The 27,093-nt window shown below is 33.3% G+C and overlaps 2 protein-coding genes across 10 annotated transcripts in view; one reads left to right on the plus strand and one right to left on the minus strand.

Annotated features, from left to right (window-relative positions):
* The window catches only part of SUPT3H (SPT3 homolog, SAGA and STAGA complex component), a 397,798-nt gene that overhangs the window by 328,295 nt on the left and 42,410 nt on the right, over nt 1-27,093 (minus strand). The window lies entirely within an intron of this gene.
* RUNX2 (RUNX family transcription factor 2) overlaps nt 15,159-27,093 on the plus strand; it is a 358,411-nt gene continuing 346,476 nt past the window's right edge. For 5 of the 9 annotated variants that reach the window (XM_084968272.1, XM_084968278.1, XM_084968273.1 and 2 more), the window contains exon 1: nt 15,159-15,624. In XM_084968272.1, coding sequence (XP_084824398.1) covers nt 15,252-15,624 — 373 coding nt within the window. In that variant the 5' untranslated portion in view covers nt 15,159-15,251. The remainder of the gene's footprint in view (nt 15,625-27,093) is intronic. The other 4 variants (XM_084968277.1, XM_084968275.1, XM_084968276.1 and 1 more) reach the window with 2 other exon arrangements.

A 27,093-nucleotide genomic window follows, 5' to 3' on the forward strand; every position in this document is an offset into this window, starting at 1 on the left:
TGAATGATTTCTTCAAAGCACTACAATTTATGAGCAAGTACTACATTGAGGAGAGTACAATGATAAGTCTGTGACTTGTTCAATAAAGATGATTATGAAGAATGACAGAACAATCAGTTAAAAAACACTTGACTATGGCATTCTTGGACAACAAGCAGACATATTGAGGACAACCATAAATCATTCGTGAATAAGACAGTAAACACAGAAAGTGCTTATTCTGACCTTTAAGCAATACAAAAATAATTTAACAGAGGAGTTGTGATATATATTTTTGGTAACTAAATACTTCAAAAGTAAAACCGATGAATATCTGAATAACTTTCTGGAAAAAAAAATATTCAAATAATTCACAAAATCTAAAACTTTCAGATCTCAACTACAATGGGAAAATTGTCATGAATCAAAACTCTGTGGAACCCTGCTCCTCACTTATGTAATTAAAGGCCCTATATGATGGAGACCCTAAGATGTCTGTAATCTTATCTTCAACCACATGAGCCAGCCCATCTCCATCCCCTCCATTCAGAGAGATATAAATGAAGGCAGACATGGAGATGAAGTCTGACTTAGATGCAGGCGAAGGGAACCAATACAGACTACCATCCTCAAAGCTGTGGAGGATTTCAGCATGGTATACAGTCTTTCATTATCTAAATCCACCTACTTCCCAGACTCACTGCCCATCACGCTTTCACAAACACCAGCCAAAGGCCAGATAGAGAACCTGCAGTTCCCTCAGAATGGTCATGATCTCTCAAGCCTCGACCACACTGCCTATGATGTTCCATCTGGATAGTCCATCTCTTTGGAATTCCAAAATTTATCTTCCTTAAGGACTCCACAATGACCACCACTTGTGCCACAACTCTCTCGCCTCTCCCAATCCTGGAACTCCACGAGTCCTGAAATACAATCCAGCAAAATGTTTAAGAGCACAGATTTTCAGGCCAACTACCTGAATTTGAATCCTTACTCAAAACTGAACTAAGTGGAGTTCCCGTCGTGGCGCAGAGGTTAACGAATCCGACTAGGAACCATGAGGTTGCGGGTTCGGTCCCTGCCCTTGCTCAGTGGGTTAACGATCCGGCGTTGCCAGGAGCTGTGGTGTAGGTTGCAGAAGCGGCTCGGATCCCGCATTGCTGTGACTCTGGCGTAGGCCAGTGGCTACAGTTCCGATTCGGCCCCTAGCCTGGGAACCTCCATATGCCACGGGAGTGGCCCAAGAAATAGCAAAAAGACAAAAAAAAAAAAAAAAAAAAAAAACTGAACTAAATCCTCTATCATCTTGGCAAAGTCCTTATCTCTGTGTGTCACAACTTCTTTATATGTAAACCGTGATAACAATGGAAGGTGTAAGTTTTTTGAGATGTAAATGGGTTAATATATATAAAGCCTAAAAGAATGTAAGCCATGCAAGATATACTTCAACTATGAGCTATAATTACTCTCTTAAAAATTCAGTTTAAGTACCACATCCATCCCCTGAAGTTATGTATCCCTCCTCTGTCATCCTTGTGTTGTTTTGCTCATCCATTTACCACTATTACACTCTAATGTCCTTTATCCATTCTTTATTTCCAGTACCAAGCACAATTACTACCACGTACTGTATATTTTTGATCAGTACAACAAACGAATGAAAAAAAAAGGTAATAAAGGATTGTATAAGGCACCTGGTTTCAAAGATATGAAAAACATAAATGAGGACTATCAACCCTGGTGAGAGGATTTATACACTGCTCAGAAGCACCTGGCTGAGAGAGTAAGTAAAGCTGAACTACCCAGGGGTGCCCTCTGGTGCGAGGCAAAGTATACCAGAAAAAGGGAGTGGTTGCTATTTGTTTTTTAATGCCTGGTGTCATCGTCTCACCAGCCTGTATAGTTAAGGGTTTTTAGCCCAGAATGGGACTCTTTCTAATTAATTTGCCCAGAAAGAACACCTTTCTTAATTCACAGAAAGGATGAATGGATAAACATAATGTGGTATATACACACAATAGAATTCAGCCTTTAAAAAGAAGGAAAAATTCTGAAACACTCCCACATGAATGAATCTTGAAGACATTATGCTAAGGGAAATAAGGCAGTCACCAAAAAAAAAAGGACAAATACTCTATGACTGTAATTATATGAAGTACCTAGAACAGTCAAATTCATAGAGAGAAAAAATAGAATGGTGGTTGCCAGGGGCTGGGGGAGGGAGGAACGAGTTATTGTTTAACGGGTAACTGAGTTTCAACTTGAGAAGATGAAGAAGTTCTGGAGACGGATGGTAGTGATGGTTAGACAACAACGTGAACGTACTTATGACCACTGTACTGAACCATTTTTAAATGGTGAAAATGACAAAACTTCCCTTGTGGCACAGCAGGTTAAGGATCCAGTTTTATCTCTGCAGCAGCTCAGGCCGCCGCTGTGGCACGGGTTCAATCCCTGACTTAGGAACTTCCACATGCCTAGGGCATAGCCAAAAAAAAAAAAAAAAAAGGCAAAATTTATTTTACCTCAATTTTTCAATGTGTGTGAACATTGAATCAAATGTTTTTATTTCCAAAATTGAACTATAGCTTCCCAATTTTAACTGATTTACTCTATTACTTGTGGAAAATTACCACACTGAGTTAATACTTGTGGATCTTGTAACTTTTTTAAATATTAAGCATTAATTTTCTATACTTAGATAACATGTTATTCGGGGTTGGATATGCTGCACACAGCTTTCCGCTAATTTTATCTTTTTACAGCTGAGAAAGGCTGAGAGTTACATCTACCTTCGAAAGCTTCCAGGTCAACATTACTATGGTTCATGATTTTATTACACGAAATTATGGGGTCTTAAGCACTCATTTCCTACTAGAATTTACCTAATATTATTCTCTAAAGAAAACCCCAGTTCTGTCATCAGTTAACTCCTGGGTTCACCTCCTTTATGTGACACTTCTAACTTCGGCTCCTCAACTTTACAACACGACATCGACACCATTCATTACGTATGAAGTCCACCTTAACCTCAAGGCATAAGTCACTATTACTTATTAGCAACCAAGAAAGGCTGAAATCCATACACCACTCAGGAATCATCACTGAGGATGGTAAGTAACAATATTTAAGAAAAAACTTAAGCATATGCAGTCTGTCAATTCAATAATAGTGGTTTCCAACCATTTTAAGTCAGCACATTGCTTTAACATTAAAAAAAAAAATCGCATATTCAAACATAACAGCTATGTCACACTGATGAAGAATATAGAGGACAAAAACTACTACATGTCCAGTAATGTTTTAAAATATGACGGGAACTCCCAAGCTATGGGATATTTTAAGATACTCTTAAACTCATTCCTTGATAAATATAAATCACCAGAACACAACTTTTTGCCCATTAACTCATTTTCCCACCTAACATTACTCTCCTCTACTTAAGTGCACTTTGGTGTTACATAATATCAATCAATACCCAAGTGCTGTGGAAGACATGTGCCTACAATTGCATCCTGTACTTATTTATGATACATATCACACATATTAAATTATATACTGTTCTCCCTATAGGATCCACAGGAAAATGTCTAGTTTCAGCATGAGGAAAGAATGAGTAACACACTTCTTTTAATTTTTTAAGAAACTAATCTGAAAACTTGGTGTTTTCCAAAGTATTTTTCATGTTCCATCCTCAACAATTCTGCATATCAACATATCATTACACTCTTAGTTAATTTCTTCAGCTAGTTCTTCAAACATCAACTCCTTCCTTTTACTTAAATTTTAAAGGAAAAAAAAATTTTTTTTAATGGCCACACCCATGGTACATGGGAGTTACCCGGCCAGGAACCGAATCCAAGACACAGCTGCAATCTATGCTGTCGTGGAAACACCAGATCCTTTAGTCCACTGCACTGGACTGAGGATGGAACCCGCACTTCAGCAGTGCCCTGAGCCACTGCAGTGGGATTCTTAATCCACTGCACCACAGCAGAAACTCCTAAGGGACATCTTTGTAATCACTACCGTAAATAAATACCCAGAATCATTTACTACAAAGAGGACTGTAAAAATAAGAACAACAAATATTATTTAACTCTAATGATATACTGTTCTTTGCTTTTCGTTAAAATTTTTCATGATAATTACTTTACAGATAGAACATTACTGAGAATACACTAGGAAGGTCACCATCACTTTTTCACATACATTATTTGATATAACTGAAATCCACTTTCTACATCTTCCCTCACTATCCTTCCTGCCCTTCACAGGAATAACCGCTATATAGTTGGTATGCATCCTTCTCATCCATGTTTTGAAATACTGTTCTTATGCATAAAACATGGTATGGTTTTTCTGCATCAGTAATGTTACTCCTTTGCTTTCAAAACGTATCCATTCACATTAGTACTTATTGATGCAGTTCATTTAGATCATCCAACGGCAACCATCCTATGCCTTTGCTTCTACTTGCTAATCCATTCCCCTATGTGCTATTTGGATTGTTTTATATTTTTGATTCTACAAGCAATGGCACAATGAATACTTTCTACATATTTATTTGTGCTCCGTTTCCTGGTCCTATGTGAGAGGTTCTCAGGTTTATTGATGGTTCAAACGTTAGTAAGAGTTAAACTTTTATATCTCATATGCAATTTGCATACAAGCCTGACTCCTGAGCACCATTCTATTTTCCCACCTATGTATTCCTTTTTCCTCATTGTACTAACTCTTTCTTAATGTAATCTATCTTGCAATTCTGTTTTCACTTTTAAAGTTATTTTAATGCTCTTTTTGGGAACAAGAGAGGATATAAAGAAATAATGCCATTTTCATGAAAATATCAACTAAAATCTGAGATCAAGTCCTGGCTCTGGGAATTACAGACACAGTGGGGCTTGAGCCACTCAGTCCTAGGGGGTGAGCCTCAAGAATTCTATCAAATGTAGTATTTTGCTCTTACAACTACTATGTAAATTTTAAGACAGTAATCTATGAGATACTGTCTAATCATTAGCAGTTTTAGATTCAGAAGTTGTAACAATAATTTATTGAGAAGCCAGATAATATATTAACAGACTTTTTAGAAAATAGTTATGCATAATTACCTATCTTATCCTCAGTTCCTAAAAGGAGGTAAATATAAGAAAACATTCATCAGTAATACCTGTATTATACCATGTGTGCTGAGTCTCATAGCTAAAGGTAAAATATTAAATACACTTGCTGAAAGATTTTAAAGAAAAATCTCACTAGTTAGCTGTTAATACCAGTACAGAAAGGACTAAAGTATGAATTATTTTTTTAATAGTAACAATTTTTCCTTTTTTTTTTTTTTTTTTTTTTTTTAACAACCGAACCTCCAGCATATGGAAGGTCGCAGGCTAAGGGTCAAATCGGAGCTGCAGCTGCCAGCCTACACAACAGCCACAGCCAACAGTAGATCCAAGCCGTATCTGTGACCTATACCACAGCTTGTGGCAATACAGGATCCTTAACCCTCTGAGCGAAGCCAGAGATCAAATGCCAGGTTCTTAACCCACTGAGCCACAATGAGAACTCCATGCCATTTTCGACTTATTCAAATATTAAAATACAACTGCCTTTTTTTAAATTCAATCTAAATTTTAAAATTGTTTAAGAAGTAAAAAGGCTCTTGCTTTCACTTGCGGACAAATAGGAAGACAGCTACTGAGCTAATATGACCTATAACTACCTCAGAAGACGTGAGGTAGACTGTCCACCAGGCACAGGCTGTACTGCACATGCAGCACTGCAGTCAGTTCTGAAGTGCATCATCCTAGGACCAAATGGTCCCTTCTGGAGAAGGACCAGGATGCTGAAGACTTCAAAATAAGGCAAGAGTGGGGAACAGAATGGGAGAGAAAGCTAACATTTATTTTGAATCTACTCTTCTGGGCACTGTTTAAAATATGTTATCCTCTAAACATCAACAAAAATCTTGTAAGTAGGTCTTATTATCTCTTTTTAAATATAAGAAAAAAACTAAGTTTCCAAAAAGTTAACTTGTCCAATGAAAGTCTCACTCAAAGCTTTAAAAGTATGAAGAGTTATACTAGATTCCAGGTCTACCCAATTCCAAAGTCTTCCCACACTAGTTTCTAATGTCAAATAATGACTACCACCACCTGAAAGCTTACTGGATATACTAAAGCAGCTCACAGTATGACACCACAAAATCCCACTGAGAGAGACGCCCTGCTACTCCAAGTTGACCAACAAGGAACCTGAGGGCCAGGGAAGTGACATACCTCACACCCAGTCACACAGCAAATAAATGGGAAGGCCGAGTTTCAAACCCAAGAAGTCTGACTCAACCATTACACTGCAAGCTAAATAGAGAAAGTGAGAAAGCTGGTCTTGAGAAGATAAAATCTAACAGATATCACAAACATGTTCTACTCTAAACTCCACCTAAAACACAACTCTTCTCTACAGGATTCTAGTCAGCAATGAGGGGCAGAGGGCTCTGGGTTCAAATCTTAGATTCAGTACCTATTAGGTGTGTGAACTCGGTAAATTCACATCACTTTTCTCTGGGCTTCTGTTTCCTCATCTGCAACACGGAAATAAAAAAATGAACCTCCACAGCTGACAAAAGAATGAAATCACATCTACTAAGGGCTAAGCATTATGCTAGAGGGAATTAAACCTTATCTCATTTTAACCTTACAATAATCTTTCAAGATGCATTATCATCACTTTTAATGATTTAGGATAGCATCTCAGAGGTTATGTGGTTTATCCAAAGTCACAGTTATTAAGTGACTATAGAAAAGTTTAAATTATACCCTTCATAATTCAAAGATAACACACTTTTCCTCTTATGCCAATGGTATCACCAAGTAGAACAAACAGTTCTCAAAATATTACTTATTCCTGCAGAAGTTAATCTGAACCACAGCGAAATTATCTATTCGTATGACCTTCAGCAATCTAATAATAATTCTGTACATACAGTATTTTCCAGACTCTCAAGACTCTTGACCATCAGCAAATGTCATTGACATGTGTCCCATTAACCTCAACAGCCAAGGAAAACCTACTCCGATCCTCTCCCCTTGCCTATTCCCCTGCGCGTGTAACATACCTTTTTACTTTCTCCATGTACACACAACTATGTACACACTACTAATGTATAAAATAAACAACGATGACCTACTAGATAGCACAGGAAACTGTATTTAATGTCTTGTGATCACCTATAATGAAAAATAATCTGAAAAAGAATACATATGTGTGTGTATAGATAGATTACTGAATCACTTTGCTGCACACAAGACGCTAACACATCATAAATTAACTATATATCAATTTAAAATGGAAAAAAATTCATTTATCTGTTGTCTAATTTTCTTATTGTCTCTCTTTCAGATTACACTGGCAGGATTGAGCAGTGGGCAGGGAACTTAGAGCCCACAAAGCCAGAAATATTTACAATCTAACCCTCCACAGGAAAAAAAAAAAAAATGTATAGATCTCTGGTAGGGTGTAAACTAATATAACACAAATTCAGAATTAATAATTTGCATATAGACATAGGGTTCTGCTCATTAATGTACTTCTTCAAAGAGCATAATAGTATAAACAATTTAGTAACAGGAATACAATTCAATACTATTTATTTAATGTGAATGACCTTATAAAGGCATTTTTATGTATTTTAGAAGCATCCAATTAAGAATAAACAAATAATGTAGTAATAACATGCTTATTTCAATCCTCTAAAAACCTCTAGCTTATTGTTCTAGACCTGAGTTACAATAACATAAATGTAAAATGTTTTAGATTGGTATTTTCAAAACTATTTTACCATTTCCAATTTATATTTGTCTTGTATAAAGTCGTGAAAATTAGTTGTTTTAATGTGAAACAAAAATTCAGTTATTTATATTCACATTTTTTTAAATTTTCTATACAAATAAATGAATTTTCCCCAACTATCTATCTGATTTCCATTTGAAGTCAATCCCCATACACCTTTTCCAAAAAAAATGCTTCACCTTTCAAAAGTTATTAAGGTGAAAAATAACAAAATAAATGTCTAAAATAAATTGTACAAAAAGAAAAGTCCCTTCACCTGGACCCAACAATTGTCAACATTTTGCCACATCTGTTTTATGTATGTGTTTGTTTTAAGTATGGTACTGACTTCATGAAATGAATTCATCATGCACCTCTTTTAAGAATGAGGACATTTCCCTACATATGCACAGTATTATCACACTAATTAAATATTTCATAGTATCGTCAATATCAAGTCTATATTCAAGTTTCCTCAAATATCCTAAAAATGTCTTATGAACCTTTTGAAAAAATCTAGCATCCAATCAAGGTTCACATACATGACCAATTTCTGAGACAAGGGCCAAAGTTGTCTTTAAACAGTCTTTTTGTGTATATTATCTCCCCGCTTTCCAAAAACTTGTTCTCCGGAAAAGCTGTAGGAACACAATTTCCCCAGTACTTTCCTGGCAGAACCATTCAGCAATGGAAAGGTATTGGGATAATGGTGGGGAGGAAATTGAATTTCCAATTATCTTGGTGGATTCTCTTTTCCCAATGAAAATATCTAGATGAAAATGCTATCTTATCGTAGCTGATCACATTTCTTTATAAATATATATACCTAATCCAACATTCACTGATCATCAAGTGAGAAGTCTTGTGACTAAAACCAGCCAGGACTTAAGAAATTAAGCTTTAACTGTTATCACTAATAACGTAATAAGAATCATAAATAACCATCCAAATAACATATCATTTTAAAAAAAGAAACAATATTTTATATAAGTCTAAAGAGTGTTCTTTACTGGTCACTGAAAACATACTTTTTCAGAAAACATGTAGTCAATTTTTACAGTTCACTAAGTTAATAAAGTTTTAATCATTCCATAAAAAGACCGAATAGCTGGCATATTACTATGCCTATGCACTGAGAAACTGACTTCTCTGGCAATCTGTTTTGAAGCTTTCAAGCTTTTACTAAAGTGTAAAACTTATATTTTGAACAATGCTTTATTATAGCAATCTTATAAATACATATATTTCTGAATAGCATGAATCAATTTTTTTCTTACTATCGATATAATTAAAGTATATGAATATTTTAAAATTCTTTCCTAATTTATTTAAAGTTCAAATTGGAGCAATTTTTGACTACTAAACTATCTGGGAAATTGAGATTTCCAATGGGAACACTGTCAAATTTATAAAAACAAAAAGATCAGTATTCTGGTGATTCATTTTCAATATATTTTCTGTATTGTTAATTATGAGTGAACTCAGAGTATTTTCCAATGTAAATTATACACAAGACTTAACAAATAGAGAACTAAAACTGCAATCGCCTTTACAGAAACCAATGAAAAATCTATACACAGCAATGAAATTGGCATGCAAATAAAAGAACTGTCAAGACATGGATCCCTAAAAATAAGCCTACAATAACTATTTTAAAGGCTGTGTGTGGTCTCACCCATACATTTTGGCAAGATGCACTTTCTCCAACCACAGCTAGATTCATCCAAATGCAGTGGCACTGGAGAGCCTCTGTCTCACCTGTCAAAGCTGAAGAACGTTGTTCCAAAGACCACCATGAGTCCATGGAGAAAAGCCACAGTGCTACAGCTGTTATTGATAAGCAGTCTCTAAAGGAGAAAATACTTCAAACAATTAAGCAAATCATCCTTAAGAGATACAGACAGACAGACAATATATTAATGTTTAAATGGTGAGATGACAAATACTGTGCCAGGGCTGAAACAGTGACAATTTCTATACTGGAGTATGAAGAAGGAATCTTTCATAAATAACATGAACTTAATACTCTTCTCTAGTCTTTATCTAATTTCTATACATTTACCAACTCAAAAACTCTTATTATGTTCCCTTATTGAAATATTTAAAAACCTCCCTTAAAAAAAAAAAAAAACCTCAAAATTCATTTAAACTACTAAGGTACTACATTCATCAAAATTACTAAAGTCTGACAGATTAAAGAGTATAGAAGATTAAGATTTATAAACAGAAATGCTAAATATATTAAAACCTGATTTTTTTAGACGATATCTTCCTATCTTTTTTCAACCACTTCAGAAAAGCAGGTTTTTTTTGCTTTAGACTAACCTCCCTACAGTAAAGCATATGGACTGATCAGGTAAGCTATAGGTAGGTTAAGATAAATAAAAAGAGCAAGAAAAACAATCATTTTGGAAAGAAAAATGTCTCAGTGAAAAATTCAAGCTCCTTCTCAAACCTGGCCAAAAAAAAACAAAAAACAAAAAGCAAAAAACAAAACAAACAAACAAACAAAACTGAAAATGTAAATAAAGAAATATAGCTGGCTAGGTAAAAGGTTTAAATAATCATGATGAACATCTCATAACTTACTTTATTTTTCCTACTAGATGACGATGTCCTCAGACCCTATTTAACAGTGCAACAACTCAACTGAAAGAAAAAGGGTGCCCTTTTGTGCCTTTTCCAGGAAAGTGAATATCCAAAAAGTTCTCATTACAAGAGTTTCACCTACAAGCAAGTCCCACAGCACAAAGGCTCCAATGTACTATGATGTCCCACAGTTTCATTAACTACATTCTCTAAGTACAAAGGATCCAAAAAGATTAGTTTCACTTTTCCCTAGATATATTTAGTACATTAACCAGTATAGTTGGCATATTATTTTTCTTTGGTTGTGTCAGTAGCATGTTTGATATAAATTTTATTAAGTGGTAGTATATGTAACATTGCATTGTGGGTAGTAGTTTCCTGCTTTACCCTGGCCACATCCTCAGCTGTCATAAGAGCATGTTTCCCATATTTTCTGCAAGTTCTCGCCTTTTTTTTCTTCTTAGAAAAATGACAGCAATAGAAGATGAATTGTTCTAGTAATTATAGGAAACATGAATTATTTATACAGTTACATTAAACAAGTATGGATCACTCTGTACTTCGAACAATAGTCAAAAGGGAGAAAAAAAGTAATCCTCATAATTAAAGTGTTAAAGTCATGTGAAACATTCTGCTACAGTAAATTAACAGAGGAAGGGATTAAAAACTGTTAAAAGAAAGAAAATCTCAGTAATCAGGTGCCGATACCATCTAACAGATGAGCTGTACTATATCAAGATGTAACAATGAATTGCCATGTACGTCAGAAGCTTCAAACCTGCCAGGTATTCATTAGTGAAGATTAATGTCAATTTCCCCTACTAGAACCTTAAGAATATACTTTGGAGATTTTATAGAAATGTCAAAACAGGGAAAGAGAAACCAAAAAAGGAGGAGAGAGGGAAGAAAGGCGGGGGGCAGGGGGGAAAGGGGAGAGAGGGGGAGACAGAAAAGTTTAACTACTTTCACTACTTTCCCTCTTGGCATCCAATTTCCACATAATCTCACATTTAGACAGATAGCTGCTAATACTAACCAAATGAAGTTGTTCAAACAATCATGGATATGGTAGTGCTTTGGGCTTTTCTGTAACTTAAAGAAAACGGGGGGGGGGGGTGGAATACTCTCATTACAAAAAGCACCACATAAAAATATATATATATACATACAACTTTTTTAAGCGCCACAAAATAAAACCTTCTGCACACATACAACCCACACATATGTGCAGCTGTGTACATGGTTTGATACCCCATTAAAATAAGGAAGCAGAATTAAATCTCTTGTAATCATAATTTAAAATATTAATAAAATTAGACATATTTTACTCAAAGTTTTTTCAAAGCATCAATACAAGGCCCAAAAAGTGCCATGCAAATTCCAACATCTATATATCAAATCGAAAGTCAAAAAAATTGTCACATACCAAGTTGAAACAACAAATTAAGAAAATTCCTTGCTAAAACCTCATAATCAGCAACCACCAAGAACATTTTAGGCCAAAATAGGATTTCTACAATTTATAAAATTCCTACATGAAACCTATTTTGCTCCTATTGTTTTCAATTAAAAGAAAAATAGAACAGCAGCAAATACAAGTTTAAAAGAATTTTTTTTTAAAGCCCAGAAATATGCATAATATTGATATGGGTAAAACTTCTGTATTAAAATAGAATCATTAATTCATAAAACAAAAAAATTCAAAAAGTAACAATGAAGATATATGCTACATTTAAAATGCTACAGTGTTATATCATATACAATATATGATATAAAAAGTTCAACCAATGCTGACAAGCTTATTAAATACAAGGTAATGAGGAAGCAAAATAACTTCCTTACTTTTTGAAATTGTTTCCAAGTTCAAAGCAATATTTCATTTCCGTGGTACTACAATACATCATTTATACAGCAGACCTAAACTTGTTACTTACTTCAATAAAGCAAATACTACTATATCCCCCAAAAGGATGAAGTTTTGAGGGTCTCTGAAAAACCAAAAAAAAAAACCCTGTAGTTTTCATTTCTGATTTTAAGCATAGTACAAATCCATAATCAAGAGCTTTATCTGCAGTGACTTTTCTGAGTCACTCTCTCTTCATCACATGTGTATGCTATTTCTAATCAAACCGTCAACTATCAAATGTGTACCAGTTATCATGTTTTTAAATTTTTACCACAAAGTAACATTTGCTCCAAAGAGGACAGATTTTCAGTTTGTTTTTTTTTTGGGGGGGGAGGGGGGCGGAATATATATGTGTGTGTGTATAACTCATATATGTACACTGTTTATATGTGTGTGGATAATAAATACACAAACTTTAAAGCACATGACTTCACTACCTTTGTCCTGTTAGAATTTGATGGGCCTCAACAGAACAGAAGGAACATGTTCAACAATATCTATTAAACTCTTAAGAAGCAGTGGTCACCTGGACCCAAAAATTATATGCAGGAGGGTATGTGCATAAAGAGAACAAGCAGCTAAGAGACACAAAGATGTTAAAAATTATTCAAATACATATAGTTAATTTGGAGGACTAAAGAACATTTACTAAAAAGATATTTTTAAGGGAAAAAATATTTAGCAAAAAGTTTGGAGTTATACGATGTCAGAGAATCCTAACACAGAAACCGAAAACTCATTCTGAAAGAAGAAAGGCATTTACTTACCAAACTAGTAAAGTTTTTTCAATTGCCTCATTCTGCCACTATTGTATGTGCGTATGGAACTATGCTTAGAAATTCTACAAATTATAAAGACAAAGCCCTCCTTTAACTTACTTCAGATATTAATTACATATAGATCCTGCTATACACCTTATTTATAAAAGAGAATAAATGAATAACTTTTCTCTCTTTTGCAGAAATAACTGCATATTAAATGAAAGCTTTTGCTTTTCAATGTAAAAGATGTTTCGGAACACAATAAAGCATGATAAATCTATATTTAAAATAAAACACTAAAATGTATTTCTACTTTTTTATCATCAAAAGTTTATTATGAAAAAGTTCTAGACATTTAAATGATAAAAGATGAAAGTCATTCCCACAAGTTCCTAGCATATTTTGGGCAAATTATTTTTTTGTAAAGAGACTCATAAACATGTTAGTACATTTATCTTTACCGACTGTAAACCAAAAGCAGATAACGAACAGTACTAAGATGACCACACAAAGGGGTATTTTGGCTCTCGCATCTCTCTTAGCATTCTCCAGCACTTACCCCGTTAAACACCCCAAATAATGTCTTGTAGTTCATGTCTCCGCCCACCCTCCCAGTCATTTACTTCGTGCCACTCCTGGTTACTATCACACTAGGAAGAAGTCTAACATGCAAATTCAGAGTGGCGTGGATAAATGGCAAAAAAATGCCTAGAAAATTGGTCTGTTCGGCTTCATAATTTTTGTTGAAAAAATACCCTATTGCTCTCAACTGATGAAAACAGGAAGCTCTATTCATAAATATGAAATTCTCTGCCTATGATATATAATCATCCTAATAAGAAAATGAGTTCTATACATACATGTCCAAAGGGGCAAAAAAGGAGATAGTTTCCCAAAGATGTTTCCAATTTTCTTCTGAATCAGAATTAGCAAATCGAGACGACTAACATACTCTGTCTGTGTGCATTATTCCTTACTACACACAGCATTTTGTAATTTATTTCAAACCCTATATTATAAACAAAAAATACAATTTTCTGTTAACCCACTCTACTCTGAGCTTGGAAAAATCAATCACATTGAACAATCTACATTACAACATAAGAATTTTATTTTATGTTTGTATCAGATTTCCTATCAAAGGATAAAGTTAATATCCAAATAAACTATTCAAAGGATTATACAAGATGAAAAATAAAATTACAAGCATAAAGAAAACTAAGATTCATCCAATAACTGACAGTTCTTGCCCTTCACTTTTATAAGATCCTCAAACTAGCCATGAGAAAAAGGTAAACATGATATAAAAGATACTAATTACATTTAATCTTTTTGTAGAAGCCGGCATCTAATATTGATCATACATCAACTAGACAGACATGATTTAATATTTGTAAAGGAATCCCCAGACTAACACTTTCATGACAGCCAATTACAGTCAAGCCCAGCAAGCAGTTTGCAACCAGACCTTTAGAAAGGTAAACTTTTTTACAATGAGTTACAGATTCACAAGTTTAAGAAGACAAGAAAAAGGAAAACAGAAGGACTCCAAACACCCAGCAAATATGAAGCAGACCCCAGAATGTGATACAATCCAAAGATGTAAATTATTGTAAATCATCACTGTTGTTCAGAATTTCACACACAGCCTCTTGAGCCAATTTTGCTCATTTTTCCGCAGACACAATAATGAACTAAATAAAAGGAGGAGGCACAAAACAGTGGGAGTGGGGGGACAGAAAGGAAAGCCCACAACTGCAGAGCTCTGCTCTACAAATGCTTAACCTTCCAGGAGTTAGGGCTCCTTCAGCATTTGTATTCTATCCAAATCCTCATGAGTCACAAAAATTAAAAAGCTATATCCTTCTGGATGCCAGGAAGGGCCTTACCACAAGCCTTTTGTCAGAGAGAGAGAGAGGGAGAGAGAGAGAGGAAGAGAGAGAGAGAGCAAGAGCTGGGGGGAAAGCCACAGTGGTAGGCAGTCCCACTTGACTGTGAGTACTGTGAGGTCACAAACCACATGATTCTGTCTCTCCAGTAATAGTGCTTGCAAAAAAAGGAGTTTTAAAGCTTTTGCTTTTTTGGATTGTGTGAATGCTTCATTCGCCTCACAAACAACCACAGAACCACAAGTGCGGTGCAAACTTTCTCCAGGAGGACAGCAAGAAGTCTCTGGTTTTTAAATGGTTAATCTCCGCAGGTCACTACCAGCCACCGAGACCAACAGAGGCAGTGAGTGCTCTCTAACCACAGTCTGTGCAGTAATAGTAGGTCCTTCAAATATTTGCTCATTCTCTTTTTGTTTTGTTTCCTTGCTTTTCACATGTTACCAGCTACATAATTTCTTGACAGAAAAAAATAAATATCAAGTCTATGTACTGCAGGCATACTGTAAAACTAAAACAAGGTTTGGGTATGGTTTGTGTTTTCAGTTTAAGGCTGCAAGCAGAATTTACAACAGAGGGTACAAGTTCTATCTGAAAAAAAAAGGAGGGACTATGGCATCAAACAGCCTCTTCAGCACAGTGACACCATGTCAGCAAAACTTCTTTTGGGGTAAGTGTTATCATATTTTAAAATCCTCTAAGAGATGAACCTGTTAAACATAAAGGTATGTTTCTTGCATAAACTGCTAGCTTTTCCGGATACCATTCTATTAAAGATCATAATAATGCTATTTTGTTGCACTAGAAGTTGAAAAATGAAATTACTGTACAATTTGCATTTGCCATCTGTAACTTATCTACTTCTCGGACTAATGACTTGAAACAGAAAAGATTATCTCACATTAGTCTAAATGTTTTCTAGAGTTATAGAAATGAGGTAGTTGAAACAGTAAAGTTTAATATTCTCATTAACCCTCACTGAAATAAAAGTAGACATTAAATTAATCAAAGTATTGTGAAATAGTCACTCCGGCAGCTCCCAGTATTTGAGCAAACTTTAAAAAGGAAGCAATTTTACAAAATAACAGACCAAAGAATTATCCTGACATTATACTCTACCATGTAAAACAGAGAAATAAACCTGTAGTATAACTAACGTTTTAACCAGCTCAACTAAAAGAAATTTACAATTTTAAACTGCATCATAAGATACCTGCTTTGTTTCCTAAGCTGTTTGTTTCTACACAGCTTTACATAGTTGAGGCATATATTCAACTGAAATAAAATTATAAGTATATAACAGCCATTTTTTAGATTTTTAGAGTTGCCCAGGATATCCAGGATAATGAAAAGCTCATAGAAGTCTTTAAAAAACTTAACGTGCAATTATAATTTTCATTTACATCCACACACTATTCTCCATTGGTAGAACTTGTTATAAACACATAGCAAACATTGAAACGTCTAGGATTCTTTTAATCATATTCTAGAACTACCAAAATGAGTATCGTTTCATCTCATAAAAAATAATACTCTGAAAGGATACCCTGCATGATTTAAAAGAGCCATACCAATTAAGTCATGCTGGACTTTAAAAGAAAACAGGCAAAATATAGTTCCTTAATATTTCAATTTCAAGTCAGTGTTGCTTCACAAAAGTAAACTACTTCAGCATTCATGAGCCAACATGGTATTATACAGTAAAATATCTAAACACTTACAAGATTTTCTTTATGATGTCCAACATGTTCCAACTACAAGGCAAGTTTATAAAATTTTCTTTTATCCTTTGAAATAAACCCTTTGGCTGTGTATATCTGTATTAACTTTTGCTTTATAACTTACAACTAACGATTGGAGTTTCCTTTACTCCTCCTACTTCACACATTTTAACTGGCTACCAGAGGATCAGTCTTAGTTTTGGTCAAAGAGAAATAATTAAACCTGACGGAGAAAAAAGGATTTCTCTTAAAAGGGTGAGGAAATGTACTTTGTATTTTACCAAAAAATGTAAAATTGCTGCAGTAACTCCCTCGGTGGCTCTAAGTGGGCCCCTCAGTTATAACACATACAATATAATAATCACAGATTACTTCTCCGATTTAATGAAAGATAATGAGCATTTCTGTAAAAATCTCTGCATTAAGGAAACAGAACATACATACAACTAGACTGCATGAACAACTCCTATTATAATTACAGCTTATACACAGAAACTTTTGCTGTTCCTACCCAAGAGATGAGGGAAAAAATGGTTAAAACTATTGTTATATGGAGGGGTAACTTGAAGCAGGCATCTATCTCAAGCAGTTAAGTTACTCTTCACAATATTCCTCTGTTTAAAAACAAAAAAATTTTCAAACCAGACTGGGAACAACACAAATTTCAAGGACTACTTCAGCATTAGACATACAAGTTATTAACATAATCACAAAGAATATTTTTAAATGTTCTTTATGCTATCATATGAGGGAGTCTTATATTTCTATAACAATCCTTAACAACTATTTCTATAGTAAAATTTTCAAAATTTGACCAAGTGTCGAACAAGGCATGATCTATCACGTGTCATATACATTTAGACATTATAACTAATTCTTTCTCTTCTGAAAAGTGGAATTTCCCTCTCCCACTCCCAAATAGTACTTGAGAGCCTGGACAGAGAACGTAAGATGAACCCATCACAGCGGACTAATTACAGGTGGGTGGGGGACACTGTGTATAGGTTATCATCACACTGCAAACATTTCTCCATTCTGTCATCTTTCTGAAGTCTCAAACCTCACTTCAGGCTTTAAATTCTTACGTAATGATTATCAGAACAACCTAATGAAATGTCAAAAAGTAGGTGCTCTGATTTTTGTAAAATAGTTTTTAAAATTAGGCTCTTCCTAGGCGAGGGACAAAGCACATGCTGACCAACTGTCTCACCTCAAAATAATGAGTGAAAATAATGTGTATGCAAGAGAGAGACAGAGACAGTGAGAGACAAAAAAGTGTTTCAGTGTCCTTGCTCTCTCAGCAAACCATTTATCTCAAGAATTATCTGTACTACTCAAAATCTGTCCATTATTTATCATACATAAAGTCCGTTAAAACAACAGATGTAACTAATGGAGTATCCTACCATTAAGAACTAATTTATGAAAATATATCCGCTGACAGACTAATTTCTACCTAAAACCTCTGTGCCTGATTGAACATGATGTGTGAACAATGATTTCTAAAACAGTCATAGTCCATAGCAAGAATATTTCATGGTAACAAAGTGTCATAACTTGCTTCTAAAACAAGAAAGCTCAATTCCAAAAATCCAGGGAGATGATTTAAAAAGAACATTCGTAGAATACCACTCCTATATATATTAAAAGTTAATAATATCAATGCAATTCCCAAAGATTCATATTATAAGTTACTTTATATTATAATAAGTAATCCTAATTTTACATGAAAAATTGGTAAAGATTTAACTTTTAAACATTAAAATATATTAAAATGTAAAAGACTTAAAAGAAATCACAGAAAGATATTTTGTTTGTATGAACCTCCTGATAGTCCCAAGTCACAAGAAAGGCATGAAATATTATACATGGTCACATTATATTTCGGTTATTTTAAAAGAAGAAAAAAGTCAATCTATTCAATTACACCCTTCAAACTAATCACTAATAGTTTGACTTGTTTAAATCAGTCATGCTAAAGTTAAATTCAGTAAGATAGAAATGTTCCAGTTTGTTAAAAGAACACTGAAATATTTGATGGTTAAATAAACTGCGGGGGGAGGGTGAAAAACTAACTCATTGAAGCCACTAAGATTTTATCAAACACACAGAATTAATCTTTATTGAATAGAACCATTCACAAATCAAAACTCACTGTACTTCAATACTCTCAAGCAGCGCTAATCAATTACAAACCTTTTCTAGTGCTTCAAAACTCATGTGCTTTCAATTTTATACACTGGTGGTCCTCAAGTACTGTATTGGGGCTGAGTTAAGACATTCTGTATCACAACTTTTTTTTCAACAAATATTCATCTAGAGGGCTTTTTTTTTCCTCTCAAGAGCTGCTCACATGAAAACTGTGGTAATATTTTTATACTGTACTTCTTTGTTGAAGCAAAAGGTTAGAGGTTACCTAAATACCTCAACTGCATATACAAAAAAAGGGAAAAGGTAAGTATTCACATAAAAAAATCCAATGGGACTGGATTATTTGTTTTTGCATTTCCTATGATTAATGATGCACCCATGCATACTTGAACACGGATGGCAAAATAGGGTAACATCTCAAATTCCTCTCCAAAGCATGCAAATACCAACCTTCCATGCTGTTCTAACCCTTGTTCCAAGACACCAAAATGTGACAAAGCTAAGTTAAAATGAGGTCATGCAAAAGCTCCTCAAAAGCATTAAGAATGCAAATGCAACTACCTAACAAAAGTCTCTAGAGATATTTTTACATAAAGGTTTCACTAGAACGGTCCATCTCTACTACCTCTCTTTAAAAATAATACACATACAGTTAAATAGATAAATACCTTCCATATGAAAAAATCCTTCCTGTAAACAACAAAAATGTAAATGTGACCAGGCATAACTACTTTTTTTCTAGTCGTCTGCCATGCAAGACTTAGTGTATCTGGGTAAACCTATTGGGAAATCTGCCTAAATTAGCATTGGTTTTACTAGCACCCATTATTAATACTTTTTTATCCTATACCAATGAATTCCACTGAAGACAAATTTTTATTTTAAAAAATAATTGTCATGAACCTTCTATAATAAGGATAACAAAAAATTCCATACTCAGTATTTTCTAAAGAGCAAAATATTCTAAGCTGTCTAAAGCAGATGGAAATTCTTCATGAAATCTGAGATGTTTAATGCTTTAAAACAAATCTTTAGAAAGGGGAGTCTAACATAATGAAAATATACACCTTAATACACAATCTATTGCCATCTCAAAGTTCACAGAATTCAGCAGATATGTATTTTGATTAATGTGTTACAATTCAAAAGAATAATGGGGAAATTCTATACCTTATTCAAAGGGAGTTTCCTTACAATTTTACAGTTGACCACAAGCTTTCGTCCATTCAGCAGCAATCACACAGAAAACAGGCCATACATCCCCACAGAACTTTTTAAAGATCTGTACAACAGTTTAGATTAGATGCTCCTTTGCTACATCGTATACAGTATCTTCATCTTATGTTGAATTCTGAGGAATGTCTCCCCTTAACATTATTTATTAAGGATGTAGGATTCAGGTTTGAACAGTGCTAACTGTAAGCAACACCACCTCAAACATTTCAGGTGTTTACTTATTGTTGAACAGGATATTAATTCTAAAGTGTATTTTTTCATAAATATTCTTTCTTCTACTAATAAATAAAAACCTCATCATTTACCAAGATATATAAAACAATTCCCAGATAAAATGAGCCACAGAATTAAAATTCCCACGTAAGCATTTAATATGTGCAGTGGGAAAATGTCATTATTCATACACCTCCAATAAATACTCTATATTCCTGTTAATACTCATAAATGCAAATCCAAAGTAGAGTCTAGGACTAAAAATCCTATCAAGTGTGATTTGGGCTCTAATTATATAATTTTCAATTCTTATATCAACTGCCCACAAAACAAGGAATTCTGCACCATATATACATATCTTAATTAAATACAATTTTAATAATATTTACGATATTTTTAAATCATGGATTAAATACAATTTTAATAATATTTAAGATATTTTTAATTATTATATGGATTAAATACAAATTTAATAATATTTAAGATACCTTAAAATTATTATATTGATGTCAGAAAATTTACCCAGCTACATTATTCTTAGACATGTATTTAAGATGACGGTGGCAATTAGTTTAAAGACTGTTATCTGCACTACTTCTATTGCCACCCCTTAAGAAGTTATACGTTAAGAGGTACATTAGAGAGAAATGACAGTCCTAACAAGGTACATCTAAAAATCCTGTGCAAGGAAAATAATTTGTACCACAAAATTGAAAAAATTTATCTTACGTTTCAGTTTTTACATCAATGATGCCCAATGAAATCATTATACCATCAACTATTAAAATACATTTACATAAAAGACTTAGTTAAAAACTCAAAAATTTAAATGCACATTTATAGGTTCCTCAAAAATTATATGAACCATGAGTGTGGCCAACTTTGTTTAGTTTCCTTATTGTTAGATATTCCTTATAGTCAAATATCTTGCAATTAAATCCATTCTGTGCTTCAGTAAAAACAAAAGCAAAAGCAAAAAAAAAAAAAAAAGAAAAGAAATAAAGGAAAAATGCTAGCCAAATCACAAAAACAATCATCTATAAGGTTTTATGACATGTATATGTACTGTTTTTCTTTTGGAAGAATCAAAATAATGATGTTGCAATATTCCATAGAACTTTATACGGACATATTTTTATAGAGAAGCTAAATATCTGCCATATAAATACAACCTCAATTTCTTTCAATTATCAAAATTTTAATATGAAGTGCATGAATTTGCCTGTGCATATGAATGCACACACACATCAGACTAGAGAACTTGGGAAAATAACTGTAAACCTGGAAGAAAACAATTACAAATAAGTTAACTGAGGTATTGTCTGCAGTTCTTTTGGAAAAAGGCTTTCTGCATGTATACTAACAGAGAAATGTTAATCTGTAAAACTGTTAACAGAGATTAGGCATCTGTTGGAAAATACAAGATAAAAATAATCAAAAACTATATGTGTAAAACACAAGGATGTTATTTTCCTGTTAGGAACTTAAATATTTAAAGTAAAAACTGATATCAGTTAAGCAAATTATTACTGTTCACAAGGGAAAATATGAATGTAATTAACCTGTTAACAGATACATATTTACAGACATTACCTCAAAGAAACAACTCTGGCTTGGCGCCAAATAGGTCTAGTTTCTATAAATTTATCCATTGCCCATGTAATCTAGGTAAACAGTGTGATTTTTAACTTTGTTATTTTGTTTTGACAGTGATAATTATAACTCATTTTATTTTTAAATTTTTCTATGAAATTTTAAACTTCAAATTTCCAGGTAATCATTATTTCTACTAAGTGAGTAAAAATTACCTAAATGGATCTAAACAAACTGAATTCACTGTGAAGCGGAAAAGAAAAAAAGTGCTGTATTTTGCAATTAATATTTCACTCTTTGGTTTTAGTGTAATTTGATCCTAGAATTAGACATATGAGTAGCCAAAAGATCTAGAGTGCAGATTCCCTTTAATTAATAGTAGTTTTACTATAAAGTTTTCCTAAGTACAGTTCCAAGCCTAATTTTTTGAAGAAAAGTGAATACTCACTTTTTTAAAACTTTTAAAATAGAAATCTGCAATATTATGCTACGAGAGGAAAAAAACCTCCCTACCCTAATAATCTACATGATGTCAATCATTGTGTTTCCCATAAAATGCATAACTGTAGTAGTAGTTTACATTCATACTAAGGACCTGGGCACCCAATTCAAAAATACTGCGGCATTTTAAGAAGCTATCTACAAGAAAACTTCCATCAAGACACTACCAACCTAATGTCAGACAAGGTAATTGGTTACAAAAGGCAATCTAGCAATCTAGATTAATTTTTACCCCTCATGAAATGTGTAAAGCTTTCAGGTAATTCAGCTTTTGACAAAATGCAGGGAAAAAAACTGCAACTATTCTTACAGAGTTCAACACAAAAATGAAAATATTTAAGAAGATGACTCATAAAACAGATACTACTACTAGAGAGAGTACATTCGTAAAGCTATATAAACATGAAAGGCAATGTAATTCAAACCTTTGATCATTAATCCAACCTTCTTTCCATAGTAGAAACTCCTCCTTTTCATATTATTAAAACTCCAGTGTTCACACAGAATTCTTTACATTCCCTCAGCTGTTAAAACTAAACACACATAATATGTTCTCTTTATTTTAGGAGGAAAACTCGTAACATTTTCAAAACTTTTTACCACTAGTACCCACCTTATTTTTAAAATGTTATTATCTAAGCTAGATAGAGACAACTGGTCTTGTCAGAATAACATTATTCTTGATTTAGTAACAAAGATTTAACAATATATTTTCTTTATAGTACCATACTGTAGAATAGTTTAGTGTACCAACAGAACCAAAGAAAACACATGAGGAGATTTTACTTTTTAATTATTATTCACAAGTATCCAGAAAGAAAACTGAGCCATATGCTGATTATTAGGCTTATTTTTATTTTCATAAATATTTTTAATATAATGATAAATCAGAATATATCAAGAATGACTTGAATAAATATTTTTTAAGAAAGCAAAATATTTGGCTTAAATCACTAAATTATTTCATTATTAAATGGTTAAACCGACTTATGTAAGATTATATGTGTAAAAAAATTTAACTGAAACATTCAAACTACTTCTTGGCTATGAAATAAAATCATGTGCTTCAACAAATAACGTAACAAAATATTTTTGATAAAATATTTACATACAAAGTAATTATATAGTGTATGAACAAAATGATAGGAAGATGTTCTGTACATTAATATATGTACTCAAATTCTCTGCCTTGATTTCAACCTTTAAATACATGGTCAATTCAATGCATTTCCATGATTGAAAAACATCTAATATCCTGAATGCTGTTTTAAAGGAAACTTTAAGAAAAATCATCTTATTATTAAAAGCTGACAGAAAGGTTTTTTAAAAAAAGAAGCTGTAAAAAAAAAATGTGATCTGAAAACTTACCTATGAACTTAAAACTTACATATTCAAACATATGAAACAAACAAGAAAACACCAAACAAATGCATTAAATAAAACTCTACCTAGTAACAATACCATACAAAGAAGTCAACCCTGAGCATAGGAGAAACACATACGCATTTTTAAATAAATGTTCAAATGAAAGCTTGCCTTCTGAACTGCTCAAATGAACAGATAACATCCCAGTGACTACAGAATTTGCTTCTAAACTGGAAAGACTAAAAAGAATCACACCTAATTCCTAATTCTGCATTCATAATGTGCAGTACTTCCTTTAATCATAAGATTACCGTTTATTCTAAACTGGCTGGAAAGCCTTGCCCATTGCATTTTTCCTGTACGTACCTCTTCCTTATCAATTATGGTGTATCTTCAGCATTCGGAGAAAAGGGAAAAAAAAAAAAAAACAAAAAACGCTTCAAACTTTAACTGAGTTTAAAACATATCATTAAACCAATATACACAGGGCTACTCTAAAAATATTCATTTCTAGAAGGCCAGAAAATCTTACTTTTTTTAAGCTGATGCATCTACACATAGAAAGCAACTTTTAGTAAGTTCTTTTGCTACGCCATAATGATCTGCTCCAGAAACTCAGGGGTACCTAAAACAACGGGCTACCTGTTCTAGCCATGCTTAGGAATGTGTCCAAATCATTTTTATTGATTTAACCTTTATAGGAATGCTACATATCCTCAGAGAAAAACATTTTGAATGTATTTATAATATGATACACTTCTGAGAAACCATGAAAAAGAAAGTTAAAAACAAATCTAGATACTCCTCCACCCTTGGTTGTTATGGGTTTATTTTTGTTTACTTTAAATACTACCAACAGACCTAAATACTAAATAATTCTATTTAGGAAAACTTATTTTGGCACCATGGTAAGCAGAAATAAAAATTTATTTTGGAAAAAAAAAGTGCATTTAAATAAATTCTATCTTAAAGAAACAAAATGCCTGACTTGACAATGATGTCACATCTACATATTTTAACAGATTCTAAATACTCCTTTTATATCCTAGTTAACATTAATCATGGAATCCACAAACATATCAAACTTAAAGAATTTAGTCCTTATTGAATAAACTAAGTTGTACTCTAGTTTACATTCTGAGAGTTTACAGAGAGTTCTGTGTTGCCTATCTCTCTAGCTTTCTGCAAGTGGTACTTTATTAATGGCTTCAGCAAGCTAATGCCTGCATTAGTTATGTTTGCCAAATAATAATTCACAATATTATGCTTCCTCACATTATGGTTCATCATTCGTTAACTTGAACCTCACCTCTAAAGAAGTTATACTTTCACTGCACACTGTTCTCTTAAAAAGGCAAACAACTTTTGAGCATTTCCAGATGTAGCACTCAAAAAAAAAAAAAAAGAAAGAAAATTCATAGGCAAATTCTCAAAGAATTCTAAAATTATTAATAAAAATGTAGTAAAACTGGACTCATTACTTACCATTTCAATGATCATCCATAAGTTTAAGAGCTGAATGTACTATTTATCAAATTAAGAAACTTATAATAGAGCACTAATGATTTCAGATAGCTGCCAGCAGATAAAACAACCAAGTACATTTCAGTGTGAGACAAGCTTCAACTGAACTGGAATTCCTGCAACTCTGACAATTACTGAATATGCAAGAATAAAATCATAATGTTATCTTTTTCACATAGTTAATTTATTTTTTTCTGGGTAATATAAATTTGGGTTCAGCTACATTATTTTCATAGTCATTATTTTTAGGAAATACCCAAGCATGCATAAGATTATGCTAAACTAAAATTAAAATAATTTATATGCAGCCTGCTTCTCTGGAGCAGGGTTGGGACTAGAGTGAGGCAAGCAGGCAGGCATTGAGGGTTCAAAATTTAAGGAGATACTCATTCATGCACAGCCCTGAAAGTGAGTGCCTCCTTAAATGTTGTGCCCTGGCCACTTCGCCTGCCTTACCATAGGCCCAAGTCTGGCTCTGGAAACATATTGGTGTAAACCATTTCACGAGACATATTCTAAGCAAGGTATCATAAAACAGAAATATAGTAATATAAGAATAAAATTTAAAATGTTTCTATCTTTAACAAACTCTCTGATATTTTTCTTTAAAAAACTTAAATGCAGATTTTTTTAGATGATCATATTATAATAAGCACTTAGAATTTTGGGATGGCACAGATTTTCTTTAAATTTAAAGACTTATATTTGCCATAAATCTCTCTGAAAGTGAATTAGGTTGTCTTATTACTTGACCATAAGGCTTTAAAAAAAAAAAAAAAAAAAAAAAGGATCAAGTATGCTCCATTAAAAGGTTCACAGTGCTACAGATGAGTTGCAGCCCAGTAGTATCCAGATCTGACTGCTCAAGAGAATTACCTGAGGACTAAGTCGGGAGGAGGGGAGGGGAGGGGAGAAGAGGGCACCTCGGGAAATTTTTTTAAGCAAAGCTCTTCAGGTAAATTAGCCAAGTTTGGGAGCCAATAAATAGTCAACTTATAATCGTTAAGCAGAAATAAGCTTAAGACAAGTTGTACATACTAATTATATGAATTTCCGAGCTATCTCCCACCTAAACCTTGGTAAAGCTTATTCACAAAAAAGAAAATACTAAAATTTCAGTTACTTCCTTTCCTTTCTTCAAGTAAAAATGGGAGCCAATGGTGCTGTGTCCAACATGTAATTTTAATAAGGAAAATAAAGTCAGAAGCATAGACAATTCAATGAGATGAATACAGCCCCGAAAATTAGTGTTTTTATTTTTACTTCAGGTTTAAATAGCTATTCTACGTGTATAATCTCAACCTATTCTAAAATTCTCATACTTTAAATTCATTTAATTAATTTTGTATGAACATATTTTAAGAAAATACATTTGCCTATCCTTCCTTCATGATTGTTAGAGGACACCTTAGTTGAAACTGAATTTCACTTTTATGTCAGCTTTTCTTTCTTGACTGTGCCAGGCACTACACTAAACCCTTAATGAACATTATCTCCTTTCGTTCTCACAACTCTCTTACATGACATGGGTATTATAATTATTTACAGATGAGGAAACTGAAAATGAGGTAATAAAAAATCTGTCCCAGGTCACACAGCTGAAGAGCTGGGATTGAAACCCGAGCCTTCTCACTCTTGATCACGACCTGATAGTGTTATTCATAACCTTAATGTTTACTTCCTAACCCCCAATCTCATCTATAAAGGTGTTAGTTCTCAGAAACATAATTAAAAGCTATAAATACAAAATGAGAGAGATCATCTTGGCATCTCCAAAGTCGCCCAAAGTATAACTGTAAGTAATACTGATCAGTGAAAGCCAAAAAGATTAAGAC

Source organism: Sus scrofa, chromosome 7, assembly GCF_054392235.1.
Source record: "Sus scrofa isolate SSC_HxYL_T2T_F1_AM1 chromosome 7, Sscrofa_HxYL_maternal_Yorkshire_Landrace_v2.0, whole genome shotgun sequence".
Lineage (NCBI taxonomy): Eukaryota > Metazoa > Chordata > Mammalia > Artiodactyla > Suidae > Sus > Sus scrofa.